The sequence below is a fragment of the Vicugna pacos genome, chromosome 10, assembly GCF_048564905.1.
Source record: "Vicugna pacos chromosome 10, VicPac4, whole genome shotgun sequence".
In the NCBI taxonomy this organism is placed as follows: domain Eukaryota; kingdom Metazoa; phylum Chordata; class Mammalia; order Artiodactyla; family Camelidae; genus Vicugna; species Vicugna pacos.
The window spans coordinates 770906-788434 of NC_132996.1; the positions used below are offsets into that span (position 1 = coordinate 770906).

The following is a 17529-nucleotide window of genomic DNA, read 5'->3' on the forward strand; positions in this document are numbered from 1 at the left end:
TCAGAACACTAGATTCAAATTATTTAAATGGTGGCTCATTCCCATGAAATGACAGTGACTTAAAAAAACTGTACACATCCCAGAATTCATTGTATTTGATTTACACACACACACACGTGCACACACACACACACACACATCAGGTTACCTCCCATTTGCTGAGGGAGAAGGGCCACTTTTTCTGAGTTTTCATTTACTCAGCGTGAGAGCAGTCTCTTAAGCAGAATTTCACCTGGCTTCGTGCATGGTTTTTTAAATTGGATTTCTGCTTTTTGTCCATAAAAATATTCTCCTATTAGAAGACAGGAAGTGGAGACATAGATATTCTGCTGAGATATTGGTGTTATCATATTTGAGTTTTAATGGACATAAGGCGGCATAGAGTCATACATTATTATGGATGAGAATCCATGATGATATAACTTAGACAAGAATCTGGGTCTCCTGCCATCGTGTCCACGCGGGTGAAGAGGCAACTGGGTGGGGGATGGCAGGGAACCTTCTTGCTTGAGTTCCAGGTTCTTGTTAGTTTTCATTGCTCAGCTGCCTTTAGTTTATGTCCATGAGGCCTCTCATGGGAAGGTCACTATGTCCTGAGAGACTGAGTTACTAATCAGCAGAAAGCTCTGGACCCACTCATATTTTCCAGAGTTTTTCTGCTGACCTGCTGACACTTTATATAAATGAGACCTAACAAACTACTGGATATAAAATCCTTATTGTTATCATTTGCCCTCGAGTTCCATAGGAATGTGGTGCTGTCTCAGGCTGTCTAAGGCTAGATCTGAACAAAGATAGGGTGATAGGCTCTGCTGCTGGACCCTCCCCAGTCAAATGGGATTTCCACCTTAGTTTTTAGAATCAGGCAGATGAGTTCAAATCTTGTCTTTACCAGTTATTAGCTTTGTGACCTTGGGGAAATAACTACTTTTTTGGTTCCAATTTTCTTTATCTGTAAATAAGTTCAGTATTTATTTTAGGGTTTTTGTTTTAGAATTGAATGTGCTAATTCCCTAATTTATTCCTAAAATACTGATCACATGGTTCTATGCTGGTGCCTTAGTAGTTGATTGCTAAGGGACTCAACAGTGAGAATGGGGATGGAGCCCCCTGGATCATACAGCTTATATTCCAGGATATGCTTGTAAAAGACAAGATTGCAGTGGATTTTTAGTAAATGTCCATTCCTTTCCTAATCCCCATTGATTGTGTATATATCTTTATACTAATATATGAACAATTTTTTGCAGTTTAAATCTCTTTGTAGTATTTAAAGAATGTAGCTATAACAAAAATACGTGAAATAAAATGACTTGACTTTTATTTTCCTTTCAATAAGCAAAACAAAATAAAATAGAAAAGAAAAGAAAAAGTATTGAAGGAGTAGAAATAATTTTATTTCCGTGGAATCAACTCCCTATGTTAGGTTTTTCCATTGTGTTGTTCAACATCATATAAAATTGACAGGTTGTGACTTCAGTGTTGATAGCTAGGTGAGTATAGTTTCTTTTTGTGGTTGTCTTTGATGAATTATTTGCACTAGATCATAAATGATGTGCATGTTACATATTGGAAACGAGGAAACATTGGAGACATACTACCTCCAATGCAGTCATTTTGTTACCGAGTCCTAACTCGTTCTGCTCGCCACATGACAGGCCAATAAACCGGGAGATGAGGTGTTGGAGCAAGGAATAGTGACTTCACTTGCAATGCTGGCAGACCCAGAAGACGGCAGACTGATGTCCTGGAGAACTATCTTCCCCAAGTAAGAATTCAGTCTCCTCTTATACTAAAAAGGGGCGGGGTTGTGGTTGGTTGTTGCATACTTCTTGCTTTATGAATTGTTTGTCCTTTGCATCCGCTGTTCTTGCAGCTGTCCATGTGGATCAAATCATGGTACCCCTGTAAAACCTCCAAAAAAACAAAGGCTATTCTCTATTATGCAACTTGCCATCTCTACAGAAGTGCAGATGAGCTAACATTTTTAAAGATCAGGGCCAGGAGAATAGGCTTTCCTGCAGATTTCAGGCTAAAGGCAACTTTCTTTTTCAAATGGTGCAGAGCTACCAAGTCTGAGCCTAGGAAACAGGGCACAGGTTTAAACTCAAAGGAACAGATTTAACATAGGGTAAAAACTGTACATTTTATTACAATTCCGTTTCCAGCTTCATAGATAATATTAGTAAGAAATACGAGCAATTTTGTATTTTTGCTTCTTAATAACCGATAAGTGTACCAACTATATTTTGTGAGCAGGGATGCTGTGCAGGCATTGGGGTGACAGCAAACTCTTGTAGGGGGTGGCCGACCCTGCAACATCTCTGATGCCCCGTGAGTGTTGGTGAGGGTCCCCGTAGCCAGGGGCTCTCTTCAGGAACCAGCATATGGGCATTGACCTCTGGAGACCTCTTTTTCGGCTGCAGGAATTTTTTTCAGATATTGAGATTGAAAAATCACTCCAGCTGGGAATAATTAGGGAAAAAAACAAAAGGAAAAGGGTTTGGAGTAGAGTAGAAGAGTAGGACATAAGATCACGGAGCCTGAGTGCTTGGCAGCGGGGCCTCGGGAGAGAGGGGAGCAGAGGTGGGGAGGGGCCTGGCTCCAGAACCAGCTCCTGTAATTGCCCCCGCACGCAAGCCACATAGCTTTAAATTGGCCTGGGCCACCTCTCTGGGCTGGATATCACCCTGGGCAGAACCGTGGTATCTGTAAAGTAAAATGACTTCACAACAATTGCACAGAGCTGCAGGTGTAAGAGAGCCTAAGCCTGTCTCAGAGTGCAGGGGACAAGCGGAAAGGAATGGCAAAATTTCCACTGACAATTGAAATTTTGTTAAATAGCCTGCTACAGTTGTTTGCATCACTTGAATGAATGCAGGCATATTTCTGTGGGCATTTATAGGTTCACTGAACCCCACCAGCCCCTCTTGCCCCCATCGGAGATGGGCTTTCTCAAGCACAGTGCCCCTCCTGCTTGGGTGGAAAACGCTGCTGGTCCTTGCCTGGGGCCGGGCTGCTGCAGGGCACTGAATCCCCGAGGCACGGCCTGTGAGACACGACAGGAACATCTCTGCTCTTGACTGGGTGCCTCCGTTTCCCCTGCAGTGTAAAAATGCCGATGACTGAGTTAGAAGCATGCTTCCAAGCTGTCCATGTCCTTGGCATCCAGAAGCGGAGCCTGGAAGCTTTCGAATTTATCCAGAATGCGGTTTACATTCACCTTCAGCAGGTGAGTGTATGTCCTTACACAAGTGGAGGAATTACTGCAGTTTTCCTGGAACTTTCTCACTACAAGTCCATTTGATTTTTCTGTGCTAGGATTCAGTATGGCCTGCTAAAAACTCTGGAGTGAGATCTTGAAACCCTGATGAAGAGCATTATTTATTTCATTTCTCTATATGATACTCTTTTACTTTTAAAATTCAGAATTTTTGGTTGTTTCAAAAATTTTTGGGGGGGTTGGAGAATCATGTTTGCTCTTACCATCTTTGCAACCTGTTGCTTTGTGCCTCTCACCTGTCTTCTGTCACTTGTGAGGCGGTTCCATTTGTGACCCTGTCCGGGTTGTTCATGTTATAAAACATAAAGCCTGTAAAAGTACAGTCCCTTTTCCTCCGAAGACATTCCACAAATACTCCTTTAACCTGGGTGTGGTTTTAAGAAGACAGAATCTTTAGAACATGTCCTTGCAGGTTGCTAGTGCAAAATCCCAAAATCAATAGTCTAGCTCAACATCTAAAATCTTTCTAATTTACCTTGGAATTGTATGGATAATTGAAGCAGTTTGCTAAGAACTCAGACCAGGTTTAGAATACAGGCTGGTGTAGCTCAGCAGGTCCTCCCAAGCTGATGCTCTGCCAGAGGGCGGGGCCGAGGGGAGAGGGCGGGTCCTGCCCTCCCTGAGGTGACAATTTCATGGCAAAGACTTTCACCTGGTGAAGAACTTGGAGTTTCTTCTAAGAAGAGTGGGTCTTAAAAGAGTCCAAAAAGCGCGGGAGTGGCACAGTCCCATTTGTCTCAAGTAGGGGAGAGCGGCTGTGGGGCCACTTAGGAGACTCGTGAGTCCAGGTGGGCAGTGTTGGTGGCTTCCACTTGAGCGGTGGGACGGTCAGTGTTTAAAAGCGAACATATTGAAGGCATGTTTAGATGGTAAAAAGGAAAGGATGAAGGCTGGCTGTGAATGTAGGATGGAGTAAGGCCCAGGTTTCTGGGTGGATTAATGAGGTAAATGATGGTCCTTCTGTGCTCTGAGGAGGGAAAGCTGCAGAGGGAGTTCTGCGGAAATCTGATGAGTTCAGCTTTGGGTAAAGTGAAAGGTTGTTAGATGTGTGGTCTGGGAGCTCAGGTGAGAGCCAGTAGTGAGTAGGGGGAGGTGAGAGGGACTTTCAAATAATTTTGTATTGTGAACATACAAATAAGTATGAGTAATGACACATTTAAAACCTCTATATTCTGGATTTAAAGCCCAGTAACATTTTGCTATACTGACTGCAGAGGTTCTTAATATTTTTTAATAGAAATAAGTAGAAACAAAATAGTGGAGTTAGTGAGCATCTTAGAGTAGATGTGTGTCCTTGTATGTATTTTTATACCTCATCTGTTTATAACCATAATCTACAAAAAGTTATCTTGCTTAGCATAAGAGTTAAACACAGGGACGTGACACACATTGTTGGGGGTTGAAGCTGATCTTCTCGGGCAAATTATGGACCCTCTCTTTGCCTTAGTTGCATCGTCTGTGACTGCCCCAGGGCCCCTCATCACAGCTGATTTCCTAGAGTAGATGTTGGGAGGGAGGCTGCTGAAGGGAGTAAGAGGTGGCAACTGCTAGGGATATTGAAGAGAGACAAAAACAGATTAAAGCCGATAAACTGAGTACAAATACCCTCTAAATAGAAGGAATCCCGCAGTGTTTTGAGCCGCTTATCATAAGGGAAAGAAAATCACGTGGATCCAAACTCTTGAGCATATGAATATTGTGGGTGGGAGGGTGTCATTATAAAAGTGTTGAGAAAAGGCCTCTTTGTTTTCCTTGACATTACCAGTAAGGATGGGGAGCAGAAGCGAAACCCTCTGCTTCACAGTTGAAGGTGCTGTTTTGTGTGAAACTGACCAAAGTTTGGAAACCAGTCATCAGCGATGCTGGCAAATGAAGAGGCTTCTGGATTGGGTGGGGCACTTGCTGTGACTTACAGGTGACCTGCTGGCTGGGGACTGTGTGGCGGGCAGTAGTTTTGCAGGGTAGCCCGGGCATAATCCCTGGCTCTGATGCTGCTGGTCTGATTAACAGACCTGGGCGCACACTGTCCTAATGGGGCAGCTCGGGATGTGGCCCTGCCGTGCTGAGAGCGAGAAGAGGGCTCCCCTGAGGAGGTGTCCCTGCGGAGAGTGGAAATGTACTCCTGCAGGGGAGGAAGAGCCTCTGAGCAGCGGGCCGGATGCACAGGCAAGACCAGCATGAGCACTGATGTTTCCGGGAGCCGGAAGTCATACAGTGGCCCAAACAGCCTTGTTCCTGAGAGACTGGAGGGAATAGATGCTGAAAAGGCAGGCTAGGGTCAGACCCTGTGGTGGGTTATGAGTGACAGGAGAGGATTGTTCAGGCAGGCATGAGACAACCCTGTGGGCGTCCCAGCTGGGGCGTCACGCCGAAGGGAAGAGCAGAGTTATAGACTTTGCCACTTATTAGCTGTGTGACTTTAAGCAATATCACCCCACCTCTCTATATATATATCTTCATCTGTAAAGTGACACAGTGACAAGGTCGTGTCATCAGAAGTATTAGCTTAGCTCTGATCCTCTTTGTCGACTCCTGTCAGTGCTTCCCTGCAAGGTTTTGCAATGGCTGCTTTTACTCTGAGACAGGAGGGCGTAGAGGGACACTGTAATACCCGAGGGCAGGAAGGGGTTGCTTTAAAAGCAGACATGTAACAGCCTGCAGCTGCAGACCTGCAGGCAGTTTGGTTGACGGTCCTTGAGAGGACTTTGGAGGCCTTAGCGTCGTCTTAAGTCTTGTTTCCCTTTGGGGACCGGATTTGCCTTTGGGGATTGATGTTGAAGATTTGAGCTTCTGCAAAGCTGTTTTCAGAGATGGGTATATATGTAAAATATCATATAAAATAAAATGATTTATTTAACGAGTGCGAATTTGTAGCTGTTATGAACAGCTCTGTTGGCCTGGTCTCCACGGGGGACACCAAGTGTCAGCAGAGCGTGCAGGAGGGCAGGCAGCCTGCAGTGCTTCTGCGGGGTGTTCTCCCCAGCAGGGCGCTCTGCTGAGTTGAGTCTTCTCCGAGTTTTGTTGCCAGAGGAGCAGACAGCAAATTAATGAGTTCTAGAGGGATTGTATAATGACAGGAAGAAATAGGAACCCGGAGATTTTCCGGACTAAAACACGCTTTGGTTCCTGATTCAGTGTGTTCCATTACAGAATTGATGAGTTGTGTCTATTCTGGAACGTCATTGAAATAAACGTTCAGCCTATATGTTAAGGGCTTTGTTTTATTTGGCTGGAGGACTCGAGCCGGGATGACAGCCTCTCAGATCACTCTGAGGGACTGCTCCCAAGAGGTAGGGGAGGAGCTAGGATATATAGAAGCTTACAACAAAGACCAGGTAATTGGAACAATAAAACATTGCTTGTTATCTAAAGAAAACCAGATATCTCAAGTTCAAGTATTTACTGCTTTTCTATGTATGGTGAGAAGCAAACATTTGGGTCATTGAATTCATTCCTTTGGCAATCCCCTGGCTATCTAGGGCCAGTATCCTGTCCTTTCTTACTCTGAGTCTGCTCAGAGGGCACCACTGTGAGTGGCTGAGAGGCCGGGCTGTAGGCATGTACTCGCTGGGGGTTGGCAGCAGCCGCTGATGACTCGGATTCAGCATTCTTTGTTTACTGTCATGGTTGCAGTATTTTCATGCACATTGTAGTATTTTCATTCACAGTGCTCCCACTTGGTCCTAAATTCGACCAATATTTTGAGAGAAATTTCATGACCAATTTTGTCCCACGGTGCTAGGTTGGCTCATTCCTAGTTCAGGTGAAGAATCTTCTGAGTTGCCATTCAAGGTGTTAGTTTTTTTTGTCAGGCCCTGTTGATACTAAAAGTTCTCTGGATCACCTGTCTTACTAGTCTATTATGATACAGAAAGTGTTTACCCATCTTTGCTCATTCCCATACCTAGAATCACACTATTATATTTATTTTATTCAGGGTTATAAATTTTATCTGTTTCTTCAAGATGTTTAGCCATCATCAATCTTGTGGGCCTAGTTACACATTGGGAATTGTAACAGACAACAATTTTATAAAATAGACAGGATATAAGTAATACAGCTAGTAACGTTAATAAAGTCACGAGTAAGAATTTAATAGTCGAGAAGTTGTATTTTTGGGTTAAAATTTTGCTTGTGTTTCTGAGTTTGATCCTATGAGAAAGTTCATATTTATGGTCAGGGTCAGAGCAGGTATTAATTGGCCAGTTGAAATCTCCCACCTTGTAAGATCAACAGTGGCCTAAACAGAACTATAAATTCTTTTTAGAATAACGTTTCTGAGGGCTATCTAGTTAGAGCCTTGGAGTAGGGAAACCCACCAAGGTAACACAGAAGTACTAGACATAGGTAATTTATCATAAACTTAACAAGTGGAATAGTTCATAATCAAAAGTTGGAGAAATTATCAAAGTAATTGGTATACAGTCCTGGTCCGGTGTCTTGGGTCAGCTGTCTAGCTCAGATGTCGTCTTCTTCTCATCCTGGTCTGGTAGCTTTTTCTCCATTTGGGCATTGTTTTCAGGGGAGCAGCACTCGATAGGCCAGTGCAGTGCAGGGGATGTTTCAGATAGGAAATGAATCGGAGACTCCGTTTCCTTCAGCTTTGGTGTGTATGGTCTGGTAAAGAGTACCTGAAAAAGGGTCCTTCCATTCAGGTTGGAGACAGTTCTTTAAGTCATGCCTGTTGCAGTATGTATAACCCCTGGCTGCAGGTCATGGGGCATTGGAACTTTACCCAAGGATAGATTTCTGAGCTTCAGAAACAAACCTAGAGTATCTTTTTCATAATTCAATTAAACCGTACAGTAATGTGACATAACAGCAAGGAATGATCTGGGAAGTGTCTTAGTAAATATGGACCTCAATTAACAAAACTAGAATTTAATATCCACTAAAATATAATTTATTTTCTCTCTTAAGTTACCCTCAGTTTTCTCAAATATAGCCAAATCAAGATTAATTTTTTACAAGTTAAGTCTGATTATTTGATCATATAGGCTTTTTTAAATTGGCTGTGTTGGAAGTTTTAATACGGAGTCTCAGGGTAGAATGTTAAGGTTTGCTAAGGCCAAGAAAGACACGTCAAGGCTTTTCATGGGTTTCTGCCTTACAGATTTAGGTAAATTCTTTTCTCTTTAAAATCCTTAAAATATCTTTATACTCCTATATCTGTTAGGAGATGATCTCCCTAATTTGTTTGATAGAGCCACTGGGGACCTAAGTGTTTTTAGTCTCTTGAGGGATCAGATAGAGAGAAAAGATAAGTGTTCCAAGTGTGATTACATAGGTATAATTTATCAAATTGCTGTGAACCATAACTAGCTTAAGGAGAAGAGATTCTTTACGTCTGGGAAACAGGTTAAAAGCCAGTAGTATTTCAAACAATATCAAAAATTATAACCATATTCAGCAGGTTAATCAGTCCCATGTAACTAATTCTTTTAATGAGAGTTTTCATTAGAACTTTAAAATTTCTTACCCAGTTTAGTTCAGTGCTGTAGTGTGAAATTTATTAGAAATCAGTAAATCTCCTTGAAGAGAAAGCATTTTGCAAAACCATCAGAAGAAAACAATTAACTGTCTATAAATGACAAAAGATTTAAAAGCATGGTTAAACACCGTTACACTATAATCAATAAAGAAACCTGTTCACTATACCCATAATTATCACTGGTAACATTTCAGATATGCCAGAATTTTAGGGAGTCCATGTAATTTCTACAATACCTATATTAATAATATTTCTCATTCAATATAACCTTAGAAGTTTTATGATTCATTTGACAATTCCATGTTATTTAAAATGCCAAATGAAACTTTATAGTTAAAAATCTCTCTTTGGGATGTTTCAGGGGCCTTCTGTAGCATCCCAAACTTAACTGGAGATTAAAAGAATTTTAATTAATTAAATTAATTTTTATTTAATTAATTAGAATTTTATATTTGGGGAGCTTTTTGAAAGATTTCAGAACACTTGATCAGATAAACATATAGATCACTGTAAATTAGTACTAATTCATTAACAAGAAAATATGTCAAATGTAAAGGCAGAACAGATCAGCTAAGTGGTATAAGAAGTTTTACAATCTGTTACTGAAGGTGGATTAATATTTTAAGAAAATTTTTTCCTCTTAACAGAGAGAAAACAAAATCTAATCTTGTTCCAGCTAACTTCTAAGATTCATTTACGTTGCCCAATTTGTTTCTAAACTTAGCCAATTCTGACCATGTACAAAACTCTTCCCTCAGGGTTCCTTTTCCACAAGCCTTCCACAGCTTTCTATACTTATATTAGTGTGTCCCTTATTTTGTCTTCCATTCAGAGGTAACCAGCTTCAGGAGAAAGTCACTATTTTTCATTAACAAAGTATTATTCCATTCTTACATCTTCCTTTACGCATTTATATTACTTTCCTAGGATACTGAGATCATTCCCTTACTAATAGAGACTATTTCAGTGTGGCACCAGCCATTTATTAATATTTCTAAACACCTTTAGTTTCACTGTAAGAGGAAGTCAAATGTGAAGTAATTCGTATTTCAATGTTATTTTATCTGAAAATGGCATAGCTATTTAATAAAATCTTGTCATTTAACTTAATTTAGCACACCACTAGAATTTAAAGATACCAAACACTTAGAGATTATCTTAAACATACATTTTAAAAATATATTTTAAATATTTACCCAAAGCTCTCATCTCATTTGCATTTAATTTAATTAAAATTTTACCACAGCACATTACTTTTATTTTTTTTTTGACAAATCTGCAACAGATATAACAGGATCTTATTTGACTTTCATTAAACCTAGGTACAGTAAAGGTATTATACATAATATTGATGACTTTAAAGTTGTCTATATTAATTAGAACATACTTAAACTAAACAATATCAAATATTATCTTAATATTGAATATTTTCCATTTCACATGACGCTGAAAGTCAATTTGTTCAGTTGTTATTTTAAAAATACTTAATGTTTAAGCTCTTATATTTTTACGTCAATTAAGCAGAGCTCTATGACTTTGAATTTTTTTTCTTTAGCAGTAGAAATATCTCACTTCTATAATGTGTACACAGGCTTATAATCAGAAAAAAGCTAGAGATCTCATAGCTTCACTTTAAAACTTACTTATAAGATAGGTATAATAATAGTTGGAGTAAGCTGAATTTGCTTGCTCAAATCACTAAGGCTTACTATTTATGAAACAGACAGTTAAAATTTCTTCACAAAGGCTGAAGGACCCTTCAGAGTTCTGAGTTCTAATATGCCAAAAATTTCTTGGCCTTAAGGTTTATTTCGTTGAGCTAATTAGACTCAGTCCTAGGTCACTGTTTGTTGTATTTATATTTCTGATGTGCAAGACAAAGACACTGTCTTCCAGGTCCCCAGAGAACTGCTCTCTCACCCATGCCGTATTTTATCTCCTTAAATGGCATTTTTGTATCAGTGAGAAGAGCTGTAAACAAAGAATTCCATGTTTTAAAACATTAAGGCTTACTTAAATATGTCTTCCAAAACTTGCATAAGGCATTTAGTAAGATCTCTTTTCCTTGTGTTATAAGTTAAACCCAGGGTAAACCTGTATTTTTTTATTAGCCACTCAAATTAGTTTTTAGTTTTACATTATATTGGACGGCTTATGTAACTATATTGGTTTATTTTAATTTGTTCAATTAATATTTTCAGAGGGACAGATATGTGCCTAGCCTTATAATACCAAGAAGGGGAAGTGTTTTTCCTCTTAAACATACGTATCCCACAACATAAGCAAAAGTTTTGTATAAAGACCATTTAAATATACCAATTTCACAAACTTTTATCTCAATTTTATTAAATCTTATACCTTTAATTTTTATATTTATTAAGTTTAATCAATAATTCTTATTTCTAGAAGGAGTGCCAGAAACCTTTTTTTGTGTGTGTGTGCATTGTATATAATTTTATAGAAGTCTCTAGGATGCCCAAGTTTCAGCCAAAGAGCTTAGGCACTTCTCAGTTTTTAATTTCATTAATTGGTCTGTTATCCCAATTATTGATCAAGTATTTCAGTCTATATATACATATATTTCAAACTGTGGTAAGTAAAATGGGCTTGTTTGAACTTTAGTCTTGGGGGGGAGTAGGTGAACTCTTTGGCCCTTTTTTTTTTAACTTTACGTTGTGTAGTATCAAAACCCTGTATGTAAATCCAAAAATGTCCATTTTATGTATTTGATTCAAAATAACCATATAAAAATATTTATCCTTTTGGGATAAGCCACTTAATTTTTTTTTCGACATTTTTACAATCATTTTTCCAGTTATTCAACCTAATTAACATTAATAATTCTAAGTTTTTATTAGCATATCTAGAAACATTTATTAGAAAGGGAAAACACAAACGTAGCTTTTCAAACCAGTTTTATTTTTTTAACTAAGTTCTTAGGTTAACCATTAGATATATTTTTCTACATTTAAACTTGATTTTAATAGAAACCATAAAACAACTGTTTATAATGAGATCTCTTTAAACTTTCACCAATTAAAAAGTTTTCCAAATTAAAAAATCCATCATATGGCCGTCAATTTATATACAAATATAATATATATATAGTGATTTTAAACCAATAAGATGAAGAGGCCCTTCCACATGAGAGTCGGGGTGTTGCCTAAATAAAATTCAAAGGTTTACTCTCCAAAAGCTAAAAGCCTTTGTGGTCCAGGCTGATGCAACAAAGTTTAAGATGGCAAAATATCTGAAAATTGGTACTATCAAAGAATTGCTTAGAATCCCAATTTATTTGCGTGGCCACCATATGTACACAATACTTGAAACTTTTGTATGGTGGAGTCCAAGGTTTCCTTTAAAAAATAAACTAAACATACATATACATACATACACACACTTAAAACACCCAGAGAAAGATAAAACATTTACATTTCAAGGACACAGGAAGAGAAATCCAAGTTACCCCTAAAGGGGATTTTGTTTTTATAAGTTCAGAATGCCAAAATTGTTTTTATCAGGCCTGGTTAGTTATTTTCAGAGTGAGTTTTTTTTTTTCTTATTCCCAATTAATGTTGTAAATTTTGTATGTACATAAACCTGGCTGGGGTAATAGTTGGAGACTGGCAATCTGTCATTTCTTTTTCTTTTCTTTTCTGTTCTTTATTTTTTTTTTTGAAAGTTCTATTCCCCATTGTAAGGTCGGGTTCTCAGAATAAATTTGCTAGTAAGATTTCCCACAGGGACAACTCTGTGTCATGAAGTCTTTGTGTCTACCACTCCTGGAAGATTCTCTGTCACCCGAGAAAGCTGTTACCAGCCAGGAGGATGGTCCGAATTTTGGAGTTGAAAGTTTCCTCATAAGAGTTTTACTTTTATCCTGAAAAATTCAATGGAGGTAACCAAATTGAGGAAAATATTAGACCAGACTCTTACCTAACCACTCAGTCCTGAACCCAGTGTCTTTCAACTTGGACTCACTCAGGATGTCTCCACTGGGTGAGTATTTTCCTCATATGTTTCCACCAGCCCCACTTTGGACATATCCTCAAGGTGGATATTTCCTGTTATCTTTCAACCAGGCCCCACCCAATATGTCTCCACTGGGTGGGTAATTCACCTCAGGTTCTTTCAACTGGAGGGCCACGTACCTGGATACACCGCCAGATAAACTTAGGATCATCAACCAATATGTGAGATCCGAGAACCTAGAGAGACTCACCCAAATTCATCTGGACTCCCCGAGGAGGTGGATGGGCACAAAGGGCCACTGCTGGTACCAAGGCTCCGGTTACTTGGAGAGTTCAGGTGGAGAGAAATCTGCTGTGGTGCTTCATGGTGTCCAAAACTGTTGACTGAAATACATGTGCAGCCTAAAAGTTAAGAGTTATGTTTCATTTGGCGGGAGGACTCGAGCCGGGATGACAGCCTGTCAGAACTCTCTGAGGGACTGCTCCCAAGAGGTTGAGGCAGAGCTAGGATATATAGGAGCTTTACAACAAAGACCAGGTTGTTGGAACAATAAAAGATTGCTTGTTATCTAAAGAAAGCCAGGTATCTCAAGTTCAAGAATCTAGTACTTTTGTATGTGTGAGAGGAAGCAAATATTTGGACTCACTGAATTCATTTTTTAGACAAGCACCTAGCTATCTCGGGCCAGTAGCCTGTCCTTTCTTATTCTGAGTCTGCTCAGACGACACCATTGTGAGTTGCTGTAGCAGCTGGGCTGCAGGCCTGTCCTAGCTGGGGGGTGGCGGCAGCCTTTAATGACTTGGTTTCAGTATTCTTTGTTTACTGTCATGGTTGCAGTATTCTCATTCACATTGTAGTATTTTCGTTCACAGACTGATTATGGATAATCTGCAACCTTGGAAAGCAACCGAGATGGAATTACTGCAGGTACCTTCTGCTTTAATAAGCCGTGTGCAAACATAAACAGGGAGGAAGCATACACTTGGATTTGGAGGTGTAGGAAAGGGATCCTGCACATTGCAGGAGAACGCAATGCAGAATTCCTTAAGTCCACCTTTCTTTACTGTAGTGGTTTCTGAGAACAGTTTATGGTAATTAACCAACATTGACAAACTGCACAAATTGCATTTAAGAGCTGGCCGGCTGAAACTTGTGTATTGGAGAGGTGGAATTCAAAGGCAAGTGGTCAGGTGGATTGGAGAGACATGGAGCCAAGGCCTGGGCCCAGATTCCGGTTTAAATTGCCATTTCTTCACCATAGGGCCTTGAAATAGAATTCAAAATCTCTTAACCTGTTGGTGAATCTGTGAAATGGACATAACATTCGTTTCACCCTGGGATTGTTGTAAGATCTAAAGAGTATTATAGCACACATGAAGCACTTAACCCACTGGCACTTAGCAGTGTTCACTGTGTGGGGCCGCCCCGCTTAGCATGTGTCAGAGCCGTAAAGGCAGCATTTGTCTGTTGAGGATGCACTTGTAGCCCCTTGGCTAGGTTATGAATTTGGTGATTTCCTATAATCCTTGTAATTCTATGTGCCATGGACAGTTATTTTCATGGACAGATGAGGAATCTCATGGTAAAAAGACTGTATAATTTGCCCAAAATCAGACCATAATTTTGGGTGCAGAGGCCTCGGTTCAGCATGGCCCCCTGGGCCTTCTGCCCTCTCTGTTCAGCACCAGAGCCAGATATGGAGTCGGCTGTTTCCCTGCCCAGAATATCCGGCAGGCCGCAAGACACATCTGGCCCTGTGCTGCTTGAGCAAAAACTCCGAAGGAGAGACAGTTACAAAAGGGATAAACATAAAAACAGACGACAGCAAATTGTGATCAGCTCTGAGAAGGAAAGGAACACGTCTCGCCGTGCAGAGCTGGGAGCTTTCCCGTCGAGGCTGCTCTGGGGGTGTTCATCTCAGCTAAACAATTTCTGCTGCTGCACCAAGGCAGGAAGGCAGGGCGCGTGTGGCCAGGTAGACAGGGCCTCGTTGATCGTACTCATTCCCCATTAAGCGGCAGCTTTCACGGGCACTTACCTAGTAAACAGATGTTGGCCATAATCATCACGCACTTTGCTTGGTAGTTTTCTTGGCCCCAGCATTGAGATGAGGTCATTGAAGCTGGGGAGTTTGCTGCATGCCCGTGATTACCTTGCAAATACCCCGACTGTTCTTTCAATCTAGACTGGTGTGGCTGTCATGCCCCATCCCTGTGAATGGCATCGTGTAGCTTCTCCCAAGTGGCCCAAATGACTGACATTGATATGCTTAATTCGTTGGAAATAGTATGTGACAATAATAGAAAAAGGTAGTAAGAAATTGTTTGGAAAACTGGAAAAAACCTTTTCTTCCCCAGCTGGGGGAGCGTAACCCGTATCACTCACCCTACTCACTGCCTGTCACCTCCTCCCCGCCGACTCCGTGTTCATAAGCCACACTGAGCCTTGGGAGAACATTTTGCCTCATGACACTTTTGACTAGGACCTGCAACTTCTTTGTCCCTAGTTAACTCTCTCTTCAAAGCCATTCAACTTTTTGCAGGCTCCTCCACTCAGATGTAAGAATAGCCTCTTTAAACTTCTTGATACAGCTCCTTAATGAAGATCTTGTGATGGAAACCTAGCCAAAACTGGGATGTATGCATATAGTGACTGCAACCTCAGCACTTTGTTAGTTCAGAATCAGAGGGGTGAGTGACTCAGGAAATGCTTTTTTAAGGTAACAAGGGGAAAGTGAAAGGACGCAGGCTGTGTGAGAAAGAAACATCTCAATCACAGCCAGTAAGGCACCTGTGTTCAGGATGGGGTGTGGCGAGTGCAGAGTTCTCACAAAAAATAGTGGTGTGATGGGAGCGAGGACAGTTGGGTACTTTATTGGGGAGGAAAAAATGTGGGCTGAACATTTCCTTGTTGAACAAGTGGATTGTGACATGATGTGCTTGTATTTTGGAGAGAAGGGTTTTGTGGGGACAAGCCTAGGAGTACGCTGTATGTCTGGGGAGTCAGCACAACAGAGAAACACAGAGAACCGGGCAGACCCCAAGACCCATGCTGGGGGAGAGACTGCCCACCAATTGGAGCCCTGGAGGCTGCTTCTGTCCCTTAGCTGTGGCCTCAGACCTCCCTTCACAGCCCAGTCCTGTTGATACAAGAATAAAAAACGTTGGGCATGAGAAGGGCTGTGTCCCAGGCTTTCATTGAGCCCCTGGGATGTGCCCCACCAGATTTTGTTCCTTAACTTCATGCAGTAAAGAATTCAAGAGCAAGCCAGTGTTGAGTAAAGGTAGATTTATTCAGAGAGATACATTGAAATGCAAGAGAAACGTCACGAGGTGTGGGGGTTTGATGCTCATATTAGAAGTAGGTACACACTCCACAGATTGAGGGCCTTCCCCAAAGAGGGAGAGAGAGTGGTGACCGCGAGGTGGCGCTGTGTTGCTTGTTTTCTTGGGCTTGGTGGTTTCATATGCTAATAAGTAGAAGGACCAGCCTTAGGGTAAGGCGCTGGGATTCCCAGGGAGTTGGCCATTTCCCACCCTTTGACCTTTTGTGGCTAGCATTGGGACTGCCATGTTGCCTGGGGCATGTTATTGACCAAGTTACTAATACAATGGATGTTTACTGAAGCTCAAGATCTGCTAGAAGTTAAATCTCTTCATCCTGAGCCTCAAGGCCTATTGGGGATTGAATCCTTTAACATTTTGATGTTAATTGCTGTGGCCTTCCTTGAATGGCTGTGCTCTTCCCCCTTCCATCCTGTCTCACTGTGATGACACAGAGACAGCAAAGGTCTGGCCCTACCTGTGCTCTTGCATTTAACTGCGGGAGGTGTGAGGTGGGCTTATGATGACCCTGAATGGTGAGAAAAATGTTTCAGATTTTCCTACGTGAGACATGGGGACCTGACAGCAACCTCCGCAGATTTATCTCACGGGCATTATCGCTTGTGTTGTTATAGAAACAACAGGCAAGCCAAGAAACAAGTATAACTCACAGGGTTGTAGTACTGAGATTTATTTAGCTGGCACGCTCAGAGGGGCTTCATTTCCAAAGCTCTGAGCACCTCCAAGACGTGCACATGAGGTTTTATAGGGTTAATTACAAGTATGGGGCTATTAGCCAATAAGGCTCAAACAACAAAAAGCAAGGAATCAGTACACTGAAGCTTATCAATTTGGAACAGATCCCGTTACTGACAATTGTTGTCCTTGGATTTACGTGTTAGCTTATTAGCCCATTAAACTGACACTAAACTTCAGGTTTACCAAGTAGCTCAGCAAAACTTAGATCAGTAAACCAACATTATCACACTTAGATTTGTGACTTAGCTTGTTAGCCCAGCTGGGGTTTTCCTTCACAGTGTCACTTATCTTTTTTATTTTTCTTTTTATCTGTTTTTAAGTATTTAACCCAAATTTAATATCAGGGTGTTTTGGGAAAGAAATTTCTCTTTTTCTTTTCTTTGGGGTTCTTTTGGTGGGAAGGTAATTAGATGTATTTATCTGTTAGTGGAGGCCCTGGGGCTTGAACCCAGGACCCCGTGCACGCTAAGCACATGCTCTACCACCCGCCCCTTCATCATATTCTTTTTGCTTTAGCTGCCAAGAATCTTACAGCTGAATTTGTAGTCGGCCTTTAACACTTGCCCTGACTTCATGGAATCCATTTTTATGAGTTTATCTCCCCCTGGTTTCATTTAAGTATTGAATCTCCATTTTCTCTTCACTCTCCGTTTTGCCTTTTTGTTGTTATGGTTGTTAAGCTGTGTTTAAAAAAATTGTTT

General features: G+C 40.9%; 1 protein-coding gene across 1 annotated transcript in view; it reads left to right on the forward strand.

Moving 5' to 3' along the window:
- The window catches only part of LOC140698890 (uncharacterized), a 99951-nt gene that overhangs the window by 36574 nt on the left and 45848 nt on the right, over positions 1-17529 (forward strand). Inside the window, exons 5-6 of the mRNA XM_072970749.1 lie at positions 1659-1768; positions 3109-3232. Coding sequence (XP_072826850.1) covers positions 1659-1768; positions 3109-3232 — 234 coding nt within the window. The remainder of the gene's footprint in view (positions 1-1658; positions 1769-3108; positions 3233-17529) is intronic.